Genomic DNA, 17,574 nt, shown 5'->3' with positions numbered 1-17,574 from the left:
TGTTAGTTTATTTTCCTATATGTCGCACGGTTTCGACCAACAAGTCATGCAAGTTTTTCTCCTCTTGATCTATGGGTAGTGCGGCGTGCCCCGGCCTACGGTTAACGTTGAACCTATGTAGATCGTCTATTGAGAATCGCGAAGAAGCGGTTGGAACGTCCGCAATAAATGACAAGAAAATGACAGTTCTTCTACAAGATATCCTGATCGTAAACCGCACGAACCAGAGAACTAAAGATTGATTTCAGGCAGCGATACTACTTGCCATACCATGGAATTCTGCCGTTTTGCGAGCTGCCGTATTTAGAACGGTGATCAAAGTAAATCATTCAGCGGTCCAAATATGAACCGCAAACATTTTGAGTGTATATAATTCAGAAAAGCTGTTGGTCAGCTGGGCAAATGTAAAGGTGCAAGGGAGTGTCCTAGTTAACCGTTGTTATTTTCACGCTGCTCGTGGTTTATCGTAGCTATCGAACCAGTAACGACTGAAATCCGATTTTAGGAAACTTCTACTGCATCGCATCACCCGGACAAAAAGACGACTGAAGCCTAGTGACCAAACATCGGATCTCTATAACCAATGCTAATTGCACTTTTCCCGTAACAATGATTTGTGTATGTCCTCTTAGCAAGAAAACAAGGATGAAGCATAAAGTCCGCATATTAAATTTCCGCTGGCAGCAGTTTCCCGGTCGCATCTTACCGTATGGACATGTGTACACTTAATTGTACTGTACGGCGAAACCTAACATGATGAACGCTGCCAGTGTAGATTTTCTCGCATCTGGTAGATATGAAAAATCAACGACTCAACATAAAGACGTAGCTTGTGACATCAGGAGCAAAGGCGAAGATGCATATATAGGCAATGAGGTTGTCTCCCTGAACCCTCCTTTGATTAGGTGGGGCAACATTGGTAAAGTATAACAATAAAGCCGCTCCAGGACAACCAAATCCCCACAAATCAGTAAACTTATACCTCGATCGAAGGAAGGAACCGAGAAAAGAGTATGAACCCGAGGCACTGCCGACTTAAGCTAGCAAGGGGTACTCTGGTGACCCACACTGCCCACACAATGCTGACAGCTGCTACTGAGCTAATAGTAAAGTACTTAGGCATTTTGAAAGACTCGTAGCTGACCGATTGACGAAGAAGTGATTCATCAAGCTTCTCAACACAGCTGACTGTCAATCCGATGTACCAAATACCCAACATATGCACAGACAAAACTGGATGAGGTTGATATTCATTCAGAGCCAGTTTATCCCATTATTAAAATCTTAATAGCCACTCGCTTACCGTCACGAATTATCCCATCATCAAGCTCATTTTTTTTCACCTGAAAATCTCACGGAAAACTATGCATGTCTCACTTGGCAATAAATCTACAACATACCAATGGAACGCATGAGTCGCATCTAATTTTTGCAAAGAAAACAACTAAGAAACGCACAGCCAAGTCACATTTAAAATATATACCCCCGAGTCAAAAATAAAACTAAAAGAAAGTCAGGCTATCGTATCCAAGTGAATGAATTCAAATTTCAAATATATTTGGGACTTTTGGGAGAGAAAAACACCCAGAAGCCATGTCCGAACGACTTGACTTTCGTTTTCTTTGCCAACTTTTCAGCACACACAAGAAAAATATCATCAAGAATTCTGGCGCCGAATAAGCAGCTGCTGATTTTTATTGATTTGTCCAAGTTGGTCTGATTCTAAGTCAAGTTACAAAGTTGATCTTCCTTTTGCAATGTCGCACAAGTGAGACTAGTCATCTTGGGAGCTAACCATCGATGAGGGTTTGAAACGAGTTGTTGGCTTCTTATCATCATGAAACATGCAAAGGTTCGGTCCCATTAAAGCTCACCACCACTCTCTCTCTCTGGCCCTGCGTCTCCTGCAAGTATCCTGAACTTCCTAATAAAAATAGTAACAGTAGACATATTTGCTGACTTGATGGCTCTGTGTCTGTTTGATCGCTTCAATCGAGTGAGGTCTGGTCAAAGTTGTAAGCATCCGGTTTTTTCATATAGGGGCAATTCTGAAGAGTTACCACTAAGGAAGCCCACCAGAGAGCTGGGCTATTGAAAAATTCTCAGATATATTGCTTGGAAGCATATGAGGCATGTTCTGGGAGGTTAAAATCGTGCAAATCTAAAACATGAACAGAGACACGAACATGGTGGAACAGTTGTTACTACAAGTTAGTCAATTATTGCTTTACTACTACGTAGGGCCCAATAAAAACAAAGGGGAGACAAGAAAGACAGGAAAAATTATGGTGTTTAATTCGAAATAAAAAAAAATTCGCATGGACATGTTAACTGTCGCCTGGACCAAATGTTTACTTGAGCGGCGCATTAACGATTGCTGCCATATGGGGGGCTGCACCGGTTCTTTTTCACTTGTTCAACTCATATGTTGGTAAACATCAGCTCGTGGAGATTTGGATTTCAGCTTTGCATAATACGCCTTTGCAAGGTTTTATTTGTCGGGTGACCATTAAACAGATTTTGTTTGGATTTAATAAAAAAATTCTATTTTTAAATTATCAAGGCCAATAGTGGAAGTTCTAAGTGAGATATGGTCTGGGATTAAGTGGCTTAATGATGCAATTTTTTTCTACTTTGTCGAAACTGTCCTTAAACGTCATTTTGAGCCATTTTTGGCACGAATCTAGTTTCAAATAGAAAACAGCCAATTTGTATCCTAAAAATATTTCAAACTCAATCCAATCTTGTCATTCTTGAAATTTGAAAAATGAAACATTCAACTTACCTTCTACGTTTTGACTGCCTATGTCGTAAAGTTGATAAGGAGGAGGGGGAGTATCTGTAACAAGAAATGGGAAACGTAAGTAAAATAATCTTTTTTTCATTACATTAAAAATAACAAGAAAATAAGTTTCTTAAAAATTGGATAATCCTTAACGTGAAAACCACTTGAAGTCCAATATGCTGGCACCGAAAACTTAAGTCCATCCATTCCAGTATCTAAAAACTCTTTTTTAAATCAATTTTCCCAAAAACTATAGCAACCCAAATAGGTACATAGAAACCACAGTAGTAAAATTCATCAATTTTATTGCCGTCTATAGATAAGCAAAGTTAATGGCTTACTCAATGAGGAGAAAAAAATATGAAAAAGTACACACGGGTTCACTTATAATTTTGAGTGATTCAAGTCAAGGCGCCATTGTTATAATCATATTTGGACGGTGTCTATCGGGGTCGATGATATCATCGATTGTTGGTTATCAGTAATTGTTCCACTGAACAAGATAATTGCTACAAAGTGAAATAGTGAAAATTAGATTATGCAAATTGAATGCAGGATTGAATGAGATGTAATGGCGATTGTTTGGATGTTTGAAAGGCTTGAATGTATATATAAATGGGAAGACTAAAGCGGATAGGAATTCAGAACAGTTTATCTCCACGAACGATGCGAAGAAGAGTCTTTTTCCCCGAGGTCTTCAACTTAAAATAGAACGGGTGACCTTTGGTACCACCAAAAGTGAGTTATTGTGAAACGTCTGTCCTGCTGATTGAAAAAAAAAACGCAAACCCATGTCAAAATCAAGGAGCTCCTTCGTTTAATATTGGATCCCGACCAGAGCCAACATGAAACCACTATAAAAACTCGAACTAAAAAATAAAAGGAAGGAGAGCGCTGTGCCATGTAAGCCAGCATGACCTACATACTTGAAACTGGCTTGGAGTTGGACCCATTCAAAAAATTACTCCATTTTTAAATTCCAAAGGTCAACGCTCCAAGATTTGAAGGATACCAGTCCAGCTGTGAGATATAAAATTCTGGATTATGATAGAGCAATTTTACAACCAGTTTGTCTCTTCTTTTAGTTGGGGGCAAACAGGGTGGACATCACTCTCTCTCCAATTTGCGTTCCTACCCCATCAATCGTTCGCTCTTGTCTGATCCCCCAGCTATTTCTGAGGCATTGTCGTAATTTACAGAAATGTCTTACCGAGGGAATAGTGTGTAAAACACACCTAAGCGCCATCTTTTCCGGTTATTTGAAATGCGTTCCAACTCCCCTCACGATTTTCCGAGATGCCTGCAGTCCGTCTATACTGATCTGCACCAAGTACCTTATTAAAAGGCCACAGACGAAATTTATCTGACCCAATATACTGCGCTTTTTCTCATGGAACGTAGACTTCTTGTATTATGCCCGATCTACAAAACTGCTGACATCATTGTACTCCAGTAAATGTGATGAACAAAGTCAGACATTTTGGAAAAGAGCAACTTCAACAACTATTACAGTTATCGTCAAAAAGCTAGGAAGTCAGATCATATTTTTTAGTCTGCAAAAACAAAATCTGCTTTTATTGGTTTTAAATTAGTAAAAACGAGAATAACACTCTGTGCGAAAAATGCAAATACCCATCTCATCAACATTTATATAATAATAATAATCGTTGGCACAACAATCCATATTGGATCAGAGCCTTGAAGTGTGTTAGAGCACTTCATTCACGACCGTAACGGTACACTACAGAACACTGTAGGAGGCAATGTAGTCAGTATTACGCTCGCCCGCGATTATTACCATGATTTGACTCAGGTACTCATTCACAGCTGAGTCGACTGGTATCCGACATCAAATCACGATACAAATCCCACTGCTGCCAGCGACATTTGAACCGCGACCTTCCGTACGACAGCCTTATGCTCTAATCACTCAGCTATCCGGACAAAGCATTTATGCCTCTACTTTAACAGTAGGTAAAGGAGTAGAGCATCAGCCTCGCAGTGTCACTACTCGGGGTTCGAATCCCAATCGCCATTGATGGCTGTGTTCGTCTTTTATTTGCCTCACTGCTGTGAGTTTATCACGGGATTAAACGTGATGACAGTGTGTGCTCCACTAAGAAGTGAACAAGAAACTCTAAGGGAAGGAGCCCCTTCTTGATGTAGGCATGGCTCTTGACAACCAAAAGCACCTTTTTTAGTCTATCAAAATCGTGTCCCTCTAAATATCTCTCCATGGAAAAAGAGGAACTAACGTTTTCCTCCACGGCAGAGGCAACTCAGATTATTGTTTGGAATATGAGGGATCCTAAGTCCATATTGACTTAATGTTGGACCGGACCAAATGGAGAGCAACTTACTCCCACATTTGTTGGTCCACGGACTCCCCGTTTGGGGCATAGCATCCAAGCATTCAAAAAGACGCATCCTTGGTGCGTTTTTGCAATTATATAAAGGAGCGGTTTTCGCCTGTTGTCACTTTCGGTCACGCTGCTCCCGGGGCAAAGCTGAGGCAAACGAGGCGTCCATGGACCCAAAATGTGGGAGTAAGTTGTTCTCCATTTGGTCCATTCCAACATCAAGGGGATGTGGACTTAGGATCCCTCATATTCCAAACAATAATTTCTTCATAGAATCAAAGCCCTTATGGACTAAGCCATATCTTTCCACTCTTCATGTATTTCTCGGACGCTTGGGTTGTAAGCCAAAACCATGTTCGAGAGAAATATTTTCCGGAGAATCTTCGCCCTCTTACATGAAAATGAATAGTTCCTAAGTAAGTCCTGCCTTCCGTGTAGCAATGACGTACGGCAGGAATAATTCGTTAGGAATGCCAAACTGGGCGTCTGTGTCGTCTTTTTAGTACCAAAGGTACCAAATTTATTACTTTTCGAAGATCATCGGTACCCCAGTACTTTTCCTCTTTTTTAGTACTTTCTTAGTTCATTATTCGAAACGAAATTATATTTAGCAATCAGTTTTTTGTGAATGGGAAAACGGCGACATGAAACTTGGTGAGAAAGTAGGGACCATTTTCAGAAACTACCCAACCGAAGAGTCTAAATTATAGTTGCTATACAGGGCCTAGGCCCCAAAAAGGTATCTCCATACCGATACCTGCTCTATACACTACTTTATGCAGATGATGTTTTCCTAGCGCCCAATAGCAAAAAAGAACTCGAGCAACTTGCCCAAAAATGGAATGATCGCCTCAAGCAACACGATCTAAGATTGAATCTGAATAAAACTGAGTTTTTGACGACCAATCCCCATGAAACGGGCCAGCGGCAGTGACGTGCCCAGAACTGAGCAATTTAAATATCTCGGGTCAATGCTATCAGCCCATGGAGAACTGCGAGATGAAATTGCGTCCCGCATTAATGCAACCTGGATGAAGCGGCGTTCCACAACTGGTGTTCTTTGTGATTAACATATCAACGAACGTATCAAATCTAAAATTGACCGCAATGCCTTCCATCCTGTTGCTCTCAATGTTCTGAGTGTTGGCGGACTATAAAAGACAATGAACGGCGCCTCGCGGTAATGAGGACGAAGATGTTGCGTGGTACTGGGTACGCAATAATCACATTCGAAATAAGGATATCCGCGATCGATATGGGGTTAAACCGATCGTGAATAACTGCGAAAGAGAGGCGTCTTCGATGGTATGGTCACGTATGTCGTACTAGCGAGAATTCACTTGCCAAGATTGGTCCGAACATCGAAGTCGATAATAAGCGACCAAAAGGCTGGTCGAAACAACGGTGGCTTGATAAGCTGGATGGGGATTTAAAAGCCTCGCAATTGCAATAAAATGGCGAAACCGATCACGACGAGCCAACCCCGCTTGTGAAGGGGATAAATGATGAAGAAAAAGAAGAAGTCTTCCGAGCTTCGATGCCCTATCAAGCCAGCAACCGAGAATCAGGCCTGACTGTATGGAATTTCAACTACACCCTCCCAAAGGTCATCGCTCCCAATGGTTAGGAGTAGTGGAAAAATTATCATAAAGGATCAAGCAGTCGATCAAGTCCTGCATATTATGTTGCAGAGGACGATGCGGAGATCTCTGAGCTTATAACAGTTTATAAATGAAACACTTTTTCTCCACCAATTCCTCCACAGAAAACCAATATTCACCCAACAGAACCCCAGCTTTCTCCTCTGACAATCCCAAAAACCAATCTTGCCACAATTACATCATAATCAACAACCACTTAGCTACTAACATGAATGACTCCAAGCAAAAACCAGCAGGAGAATTTTTATTCATCCCATCTTTCATTCATTTCATTTGCTCCATTCATTCTCCGAATATCATCAATGATGTTACTTTCTCAAGACTCCGTTTTTATGGCTCCACGTTTTTATTATACCTGGAACTGTTAAATACAGAAATATGTGTATAATAAACAAAACTGGCCATACCATAAATCGTTCGATAGTTATTTGCTTGTTGGTTGCTTTTTTGTTGGTGTGGTGCTGGTTAAAAGTAATGAAATTCGACATACATACCGGACTCAAGCTGTATCTTTTCGACTCCGCGCTCTTGGATGTCGCATCAATGTTGATTTATTATCGTCAGTTCTAAGATAGTCGATTTGCATTTTATCTCGAACAGCGCTTCAAAGTATTTTTGCATTCCTTGCAAATAGAGTGGTGATGGACAAACAAGCACGTTTTCGTTAAATTGATACTTCTGGTTCGAGGTATGATGAAAAAAACAGTCATGGCCTGTCCCATCATCATGGCACTTAGACAATAAATGAGCTTGCAGCACTTATCCGTGCCATATTGTCGGATTGCTCGAACAACAAATGATGTTTACTATGGAACCCAGATAGTGTTACATTTACGACCACTTAGACGACACTTTCAAAGCATTTTCAAATCGCCCGGCGTATGCAGCCTTCGATCACAGATTCTTTAGAATGTTTCCATGATCTTTTGTGCCGACCGGCGATAACCTCCGCCAAAAACCACAAACAGCAGCACAGCCTCAGATCGTAGAGATTAACCAGGCATAGCACAAATCGAACCAGGCAAACTGTGACGGAAGGGGTGAGATGAGAGCTGCAAATGGGGAGCATTGATGGAGGCCAGTGTCACACTAAACTGAATTGCGGCTTCGATAGAAAGTCGGGTTGCCAGAGTGTGGTCTGTTACCTCTTGAAGTTGGGGCCAACTTTTGAGGATCTTCTGTTCACAGGCGGCCTTGCAGCAACTTCTGCCAGAGTGGACATTTATCTTAATTGGCCCCGCACTAACAACATCTGGTAAGACCACTCCACACACGTGTAGCCATACTTAAAGCCTGTTCTCAGCTTCTTACAAACAATAACAACAAAACTACACCAACAGATAGATCCATCGGCATCCAATCCAACTGGCCCCAACGGCAAAATCTGAAATTTCAGCCGAAATTCACTGAGTGCGCCTTGTTCCAGTCAAAGTTTGCAAACAAACCGCTCACATACGAATTGCACGCTTTGGCATTTTAGGAGCAACATGTCTACGTTTTGTATTTATTTCGTATTTCTATCTCGTTTGGAATTCAGTTAACTACATGGAGCTCGCAATATTTGAGAAGAGGCTTTACCACCAACAAGGGGAGCCATCCAGCACTAGGCAGAGCACAAGGCAAAACCAAAACAACTTGACGAAGGCTCATGTGTCTCCTCTAGTGATCCCGAGCCAGTTTTTCAAGTTCATGCTTTCAAACTGCGCGGATCGCACGGCATCCACACACTCTGCATAACATTTATCTAATAATGTCTCTCAAAACTTATGATCTCATGATTTTTTTCAACATTTCAAAAAAAAAGACAGAATTCAATGTTCCAGAATAGTGTGTGGCGGTGGCGACCGCGGTGGCTATTGGGGCCGCTGTGGGACTTTTCCGTCCCGGTCATTTGAATTTCGGTAACATGAGCCGACCGCCATCTAATTTATTCAAATTTAAACTGAAATGCATTTCAGATCGTTGAGATGGTTACAAGATCGCCCACACGATCATATAAAGTTGTAAGACAAGTTGAAAACACTTTAAAAGCCTAATTTTTCGAGAATAGAAAAAAATCAAGAAAACCGAGATCAGACGACTCAAATGTAGTCAAGTGCTTAATCGCAAGTGAATTTGTTATCTGGGAAATTAATAATCTGTCAACTTGTTCGTAAAGTATTCAATTAATTTGATAGATAATTTCTTGTTGATTTTGCATATTTTTCTTAATGGTTTTGAGCCGTAGGAAAAATGGCGAAAATGCAGTTGTAAGTCGGAAAATTTATGAAGTTGGCTTGTTAGGTAACTCGTAGAAACTTTTTCCCCCAGTGTTTATTCCATTTGGCAGCGGCGCTGAGGTTTGAAACCGTCGTTCAGGCGGAGTCAAAAGGTTTTTAGGTCGATAGAAAAGTTTTCAAAACGGAGCTCAACAAGCTCATTAACTTCCTCGAGAGCAACCACAATGTTTTCACTACCAAGAACTTTAATGCCCGCTCAAATTCCGTTGATGAACATTACACTTCTGCAAAAGGCCACGCCCTCAAGGAGGTTATCAACAAGTCAAACTTTCGCCTGCTCAACAATGGTAAACCAACTTTTTTCAAATCCCCTGACCAAACCCCATAACCTCTGTCCATGATATCACAAGATCAAACTCAATTGAAACCAACTGGTTCTGCGACACTCTGGAAGACTCTCCAGCCACCACCCTTCCCCTAACAAAAATAGCTGAAATTATCACAAATCAAGTCACGTTTTCCACATTCAAGGCTAATGGCAAAGGATCAGTCCAGAACCACTGGTATCACTACAATTACTTAATAATCTTGAAAATACATTCCTCCTGCTTCGATATAGCGCGTCTGCCCCTCGTCAAAAGCCCAGCCTCCAATCCAACACATCTTCATCCTTAATTCCGCGAGGTGTCGATCATTGTCTTTAGTAGCCGCTCACTACTCGGAACTATGATTCCAAGTGCGACGAAGACGACGAATGAGGCTGCGGATGGTTTTAGACATAAGACGTTCATTGATGCGTCGTTCTCAAAGGATGTCAATTGTGAAGGTAGCACTAATGTGTAAAGTAATTTCATGGCACAATTGGAAAGTAGTTAAGAGATAATTGACGGTGGTAGTGTCTGGTTCAGTGAGGTCGGTCGTGATTGCATGGGACACTCATTTCATCCCAATTTTAACTAGGCGCTCGAGATTAGCTTTGCTGAAGGACGCTAGAAAAACATAATTTGAATAGAGCCGTGCGTAACATGCTGGGCGTTAGATGTGCCGACTGAACATGATCATGATAAAAGAGAAGAATGAGGTAGGAGAACGCTTCCTTGACAAACATCGATAGAGACCCGGAGCGGTTTTGATACACCTGCCGTACTTTAATCGCGGTAAAGTATTTTAACCTAGGTCACGCAATTTTCAGTTTAGTAGACATGCGTGGATGAAGTGACAAAAAAGCAAGGCCCGAGATGCAAATCTCAATTAACCTAATTCTCCTTTTGAAGTCTGCCCCTGAAGGAAATCACAAACACTGTGGGCCTGGACGAATCACCTCTTTTTTCCAATGGCCCACCCTCATTTCTCAAGGAGACTGCATGGAGCGGAAAATAAAAGCAGGCCGAATTGCATGATGATACTGTAGACTCCCTGATATGCCTTGGTTCATTGCAATACCGAGATCACATCCTGTTGCGGATACTACGCAATTCTCTTCATTTGCTAATCACTACTCCATCACACCCCCTAAGGTACTGTAGATGAGATGGTTTCATGTGGTGCAACTTCTGGTATTTGGTCCAGACCTTAATAGAGAAATCTGAAACCATTTTAGAGCTCTGAGGAACCTTAATAGAATTGACCACGATCTAACACATATTTATGCTATGTACGTTTGATCCCCTACCTTTCGTCAACCCTCGCATTGCCAAAAATTACAGCCCCGCTATCTCCCTTGGAAAAAGATTGTGCACTGCACGTTTTCTTGTAAGCATTTCGGCAGCCACATTACCTCTCATCATCAGTTCATCTTTCCATAACCCCAATTTATTTCAGGCCTCACTATCGAATAAAGTGTGTATACATAGGAAACAATTTCAAAATGTTCCTTGATAAGATAAAACCCCAACTTGCAAATTGTGACCGAAAAAAACAATTTTTTTTTTCTGCAACATTCTCCCAAGGCCGACATTGACGACTCGCTGAAAAGCTTCTAATAGTCGGTCGCGCTTAGTCAATACGAAATCTGCGATGAGGAGACTGTCCATTATCTCTTGTTTGTGAGTATATGAAAATAGTCGAAAAAAAAAGATTCGCCGGCAAACTATGTTATATTGCACCCCAATACAGTCAGTACACGCTCCGTTTCATACTAGAAAGAAATTTTGTTTTCCATCTTAAAACCGACTGACTGGCAAAAAGGGGGGCCTACATGCAAACCAATACACTTACGGTCGTGCCGAGGAGATAAGAAGATTCCGCATGAGTTATTTTACACTAAAACTGATAAGGCACATTTAATTGAAATATCGGAGAATAGAAAATCTGAACCTCATTCACTTAAAGGGAAAAATGAGGTTCTTCATTCGCTAGTGAATGATTTTGTCCGTCCCTCGGTGAAATTTGCTTTACAGAAAATAACCGACCTCCGAAAAATGGGTGCCAAGACAAGCATTTTTTTATCTGAAACGAGTACGTTTCAGAGAGTGTTGTGCGTTCAACGGAATCTAATTGTTCTCGACAATGTTTCCCGTGGAGGTATGTGATAAGGTGAGACAGGAATTCGCTGAAGACACCGGCGAAAATTCGGGGGCTAATATTGTTCATAGTTTCGCCCCACAAACAAGCTTAGACATGTTTGCTCAACGGACTTTCGATACATCAAACTTTGATAGTATCTACGAGTACTTTGTTGAAATTAGTTTATTGACGGCAACAGCGCCAGCGAAATTAAACAATAAAAAAAATTCACAAAATGAACGCTGATATGAACTTTGTGCCTCTGTGAAATTTGTGTATGAATGAGGGACGGAGGTAGGAATCTTGATGTTATGGTGGCAAAAATCTCTCTCTACTTTTCTCGATCACTTCATACTAATTTCTAAATTTGATTTAAGTGTAATTCAAGAAAATTCACTCAACTATAGATTTATACACGTAGCCTTGCATACATACTTCGTAGATACATCATTATCTACGTGAATGAAACATTCTAAAAATACCATTTGAAAATTTTCATCAACAGATTGGAGCGTCTTTAAACGTTCTATAGAGAATATATTCTGTACATGATTACAGACGAGTTTAGCAACAGATTTTCTTGGAAATGGAATTTTTTAATAGATATTCTTCTCGGTAAAAACTGAGCAGGATCACGTCGTAGACGAAACAAAGAGAGTCAATTCAAAGAATATTGGAGAAAGGGGAATTTGATGCAGACAACAAACTTCAGATAGTTTGGTAAACAAAGAGTGGATGGAGCCAGAAGGCTGGCTGAATTAAAGGAGGTTTCAGAGACAAGTGCAGCCGTTTAGATACATGTATCTGAAACATCTCTAATTGAAGTTCAAGCTTAATGCCAGTTTATTTTTTCAATTTCGAGAACACAATGCTTCCCAACAACTTCTCCGACAGGACGTCTAGAACTGTGCACTTCTGGCTACCAGGTACTCATAGATAGCATACTTACTGGATACAATGGGCGGAAGATAGGATAGGATAGACTCTTGATAGAAATACTTTGCAGTTCTTTCACGCTATGGTGCGACTCTAGCCAACAATTTTCTAATCTACAACCACCCCGAAGCCTGCACCATCATTTAAACTTGTGCCCAAGGCCACTTTAAGTAGGATCAGAATCCTTGGCCCGCCCCACCAAGTTTAAGGGCCTTATTTGAAGGTCAACTATCTATATAAAAGAATACAACAGGCCGGAATTGCTTGTCCTTACGAATAAATTTAGTTTCATGAAAGGCTGTTTCCTTAGACTGTTTTGAAGATAATGTCCCCCTTCTAAATAGCTACGATTCTCAACAACGCTTAACTTCAATAATCGAGGGAATGTCAGCGAATCTCTTCAGAGTATTTATTACGTTGAGTGAGGCTCTAGAATGCCTTTCCAGTAGTTTACAGACAGCAGAAATTCTCTCGCAGTGTATGTGAAGCAGTTATATAGCAGTCCAGCCACTTTATTGCAACCCTGGCATTTTAAATTGAATTAAATACACACGAAAAGCAGAATCTTGGCCAAATTTTCCAGTGTTGTGGCCTAGATTATTATTTTAATTGCTGTGTAATATGACGTAAGACATGAGGTGAACTTAGCGAGGGTTAAAGTAGATTTTCGAAATGTACATACTATCAATGACTATTTCCGAGGATACAATATAGATATAGTTTGACGCCTGGATTTCAAATAGCCACATCCTAATATTTTTGTCGAATTTTTCGTTAGGTAATCTCTGCGAACAAATCCTGTCCCATTTCAAGTTTGTACTCACTTCCTCACTACTAATCAAGAGGTTTCAATTGACATGCCATAGAAACAATTTTTACACCGTCTCTTCGTTTGTATTGAGACCTTCAGTCAACTCCTCCTCCCCCTTTTTAAAATCAACCCAAAATTCTATTATTGACAACATGTGTAGAATACTATACAAAACCTTTAAAAGATGATCCTTGATTCCTCTCGGAACCGTAACTCTTGGGCCATTGCTAAATAAAGGTCATTGTGTCTTAGTCGCGATTCACCTTTTGTATTGAAGGAATACTGTGGGAAGGTGCAGACCTTAATAGTTGTAACTCGCGGGATTCCGCCACTTCTAACATACATAAGTACAGGGTCCGCACTAGGGCTTCAAGGTACTCGATCCTATGCAACTGTAGCGAAAGGTGAGAAGGAGGAGCTACCTGCACTTCGGCAGTCGTGGCTGGACATAGTCTTCAGGCCGGTGCTATTTGAAAAGTCCACCAAACTTCCTTCAGAAAGAAGTTAAGTTCCTCTAGATAGCAACAGTGAGCACCAGGGACCATTGATGTGTCTGCCAGCAGATTTGGCATAGAGTTCTTTCATTCTCATTTTATTTACCAAGCCAAATGCCTAAGAAAAATCGGTTTAGATGATGTGCACTCTTTGCCTTGAATTCAGATTTCTGATCACAAAGTTTATGAATTTGATTGACGGCAGTAAACCAATCTGTGAAATCGAAGACCAAGTAGTCGTTGATATATCTTTCATTTAGGATCAAGAGGAGAGTAGTGAAAAAGGTCGATAATCCGCAGCAAGAATGGGGACAATACGAGATTTACCAACAATGGCGAAAGTTGTGCGTTCAGATCCGCTAACATCTAAGTGTCCCGTCGATGCGCGCTGGTGAGACATTTTCAAGGGAGCGTATGAAAGGTGAAATCAATCTTGCGCTAGACTGAATTTGTTCACAAAATTCGGGTCAAGGACATTTTCCCTCCTGATCAGCAGACATAATCGTCAACTGACACTCTGCCTGCTGCCCCCAGCTGTCCTAAGATCAAAGCGGATTCTCTCCAGTTGATACCGGCCATCATTAATAATCTTCTGCGCAAACTGAAAGCAAACAACTTAGGGTGGTCCCGATGTCAATCAATCTCGTGACCCGCTGTTAACGTAAGCGAAGCATATCACCAACTCTGCTAATGCAAAAAATCAGACACTGGCAACCTGATGGTCTTGCAGTCTTACATGCAATAGCTTCAGCCTTGAACTTCCTGAAATTGATTGCGGTCTGGTCAGGTATGTGTTATTATACAATATAAAGTCATATCAGGAGGATTGAAGCGGTTCGTAAACCGCAACGTCGGCTTCGTATGTATGGTCGTTGGTAGAATTCATTGGCCTTCTACTCATGACATTTTGGATCGTAGCTCCTTTGGTATTGGGGCTTGAATACGTGCGGTAGATCAAACAGATGTCCCTTTTTCATTAGCAGCCATGCGTTATCTGCCTGCAATTGCAACATCGTTGCATCCCTTGGCTGACATTCAACCTTGCCCGTTTGGAAATTGTCTGATTTCAACTCAAACATATCTTTTTTGGAGTTGTTCTGGCGGCTACCTCGTAAGCCATTAAGCCCTCCTGTTGGTTATCATACCTATTGAGTTTTCATTTTATGAGTCCAGCTTCAAATTTACTGACCCTTAAGGGAATTGTGACGGAACGAGCAACTTTCGTATTGCACGCGCGCTAGTGCCAATCAAGTTGGCGACGACATCGAAAAACAATTTTTGACAGCGAAAATTGTGTTTCGATGTCAGTCGGAGTTAGAGGAGAGAACGAGGAAGAGAAAGACTCCTCACAAATAAATTTTAACAATTTAAATTAAAAAGTCCAAAAGGTGTGCATATTGCAGTTTTCAGAAGGTCTTCGGGAGCTACAGGGTCGAGAAAATACGGCAGTTTGCGATAGAGTGCACGAGGTCGTGGATGAGTGGTATGGCATATCGTTCTGGGATGGTCTGAGCATTTAAACGTCTGTAGTCGCCACAAAGTACCTCTAGCCGTCCATGAACAAGGACACGAATTCTTGGGCCAAACAGTGCATATCGCATGCCAGAAGTGCAAGACAGTGTTCTCTCGGTCCACCAAGCGTTTCCACACAATCTACCTCGACATCGTTGACCCTTTGCGAGATCCACAAGGTTTCGGGTATTGCCTCACAATCATCGATAGGTTCACGCGGTGGCCTGAGGCGATACCTCTGAAAGAGGTTGAGCAGAAGCACTCTGTCAAGAATGGATTCCACGCTTTGGTGTGCCGGTAATTTTAATCAACGACCAGGGAGTGCAGTTTGAGTCCTCCCTTTTTTCAGAGTTAGGCAAACTCCTCGGCTTTAAACACCCCCCCCCCCCCCTTTAGTCCAGTGGGATGCTCGAAAGGTGGCACAGGACGCTGAAGTCGCTATAATGGCCCAAGACGACCCTTCTTGTTCGCAGGTCCTGCCACTCGTTCTTCTTGCTGCAAGTCCTGCGGAGTTGGTATACGGGAAGAATTTTAGACTTCCCAGAACCCTTTTCTCGACATCAGATCAACACTAAACACTACCGGTCTTCTCAAGGATGCCAAAACTGAAGCCGCCACCGTGTGGTTGGCTGACACGGAAACTGTGACTGACGTGCCCAGGGATCCTCTACGCACGACCTAATTAGGACGGATGCTCCTCGGAAGCCGCTACAGCCACCTTATGAGAGCTCCTTCATCGAGCGAGGGTGGCGTTATTATAGCCTCAACGTCGGGGGCACGACCAAACAGGTCTCCTTGGCTCGACTAAATCCCTTCGTCCAGCAGGAAAAAAGGCGACCAGGTCGACAGGCGCTCGATGTGTCCGCTTTGACTTGCGGCAACCGAGATTAGGGGCCGCGCGTCTAGTTCCTCGTTGAAACCCCCCTTTGGTTTCAGTTGGGGGTGGAGTATTGTGGCGGAACGAACAGCATTCGTGTTGCACGCGTGCAAGTGCGAATCAAGTTGGCCACGCCATCGAAAAACAATTTTTGACAACGAAAATTGTTTTTCAATGTCAGTCTGAGTTAGAGACGAGCACGAAGATATTTCTAATACATCTCCTGGGGCAGTGGATGAAAGGTAGAACATCGACACTTCATCTAAAGATGATGTACCAGCTTTTTTTTCGTGCATCCAGTGCATAAAAAACCAGCTATGTATACACTTTTTCCTCAAACAATTAAGTTCGACCTCAAACAGGCAAATAGTATTGCATTCCATCCTCAAACCTTAGTCACATAATTATATTTAAAAAAAAAAATTAGAGATTTATCTATCAAAAGTTCTATTCTTTGATATATACGCTGTATAGTTTCCTAAATTTAGAGAAAATATCAAAAGAAAAACAATGACAAAGTTGATGATTTATGAATAATAACTGTACAACGTATTCATATTTATAAATTTTCGCATCTGTTTCCATTTGAAATCCGAGTGCAATGAACTGAGAGAACTCATGAATGTTTCATCAATGTTTTTTTATCTATCTCTGTAGTAATCAACGTTTTGATTTCAATCTAAAATTAATTAATGAAGGATAGAGAAATGAGAAATAATGATGGCATGTATCTAACAAATGAAGGAGGTCGATATATATTGTAAAATGGTGGTCCCTGAAGTATTCGCGGAAAGTGGATCACCTTCGAGAATTGCACATTTTCAAAGGTTCTTGCCCAGTTATTTAAATCGAGCCCCCTTATGAAAGCTTTATTCTGGATGTGATTGATGCCCCAAATCACGCTAGAAAGCCCTTTAATACATCCAACCCAGGACTGAAATCTGAGATCTCCCAGGTACGGATTTTTTTTGGTCACCCTTCTCTCAGTAGATCCCAGCGGTTCAACTGTTGAGTCACCTGAATTGAACGGGTTAAGCCCGCCGAACCTCGTTTTTTTTTTCGGCCAAAAGCCGGTACACAAAGACGACGTGGACATTAGAAAGACCTAGCATACACACCTTAAGGTGGTTGAAACTAAGCCCTTAGGCAGTAAAATTTACTAACAAAAACCTAGACATCCATGCTGTGCGCTTCCATCAGTTACCTGTAAACGGTCATCAATCCATGGTTCTAAGGAAGATGCAAACAGACTGTCGTTAAGAGCCGACAAGTGAATAGATTCGTTAAAGGGATTCTTCTCAACTACAACTTCATAAAAGGATAAATGCTTCCATTTGTACAAGGAAATATGGATTCAGCTCGAATACAGAGTAAATGGGGACCAAGAAAGGACAACCTTGGAAGGTTCGTTCCA

At 41.5% G+C, this 17,574-nt stretch overlaps 1 protein-coding gene across 3 annotated transcripts in view; it reads right to left on the bottom strand.

Moving 5' to 3' along the window:
* LOC119659261 (mothers against decapentaplegic homolog 6) overlaps nucleotides 1–17,574 on the bottom strand; it is a 66,774-nt gene that overhangs the window by 38,023 nt on the left and 11,177 nt on the right. For all 3 annotated transcript variants that reach the window (XR_005250332.1, XR_005250333.1, XM_038067253.1), the window contains exon 2: nucleotides 2,786–2,839. Coding sequence is in view for 1 of the 3 variants with exons in the window: in XM_038067253.1 (XP_037923181.1) it covers nucleotides 2,786–2,839 (54 nt within the window). In the remaining 2 variants the exon portion in view is untranslated. The remainder of the gene's footprint in view (nucleotides 1–2,785; nucleotides 2,840–17,574) is intronic.

The sequence above is a fragment of the Hermetia illucens genome, chromosome 6, assembly GCF_905115235.1.
Source record: "Hermetia illucens chromosome 6, iHerIll2.2.curated.20191125, whole genome shotgun sequence".
In the NCBI taxonomy this organism is placed as follows: domain Eukaryota; kingdom Metazoa; phylum Arthropoda; class Insecta; order Diptera; family Stratiomyidae; genus Hermetia; species Hermetia illucens.
Note: the sequence above shows the minus strand (reverse complement) of the source record. Positions and strands in the feature narration are given on the sequence as shown.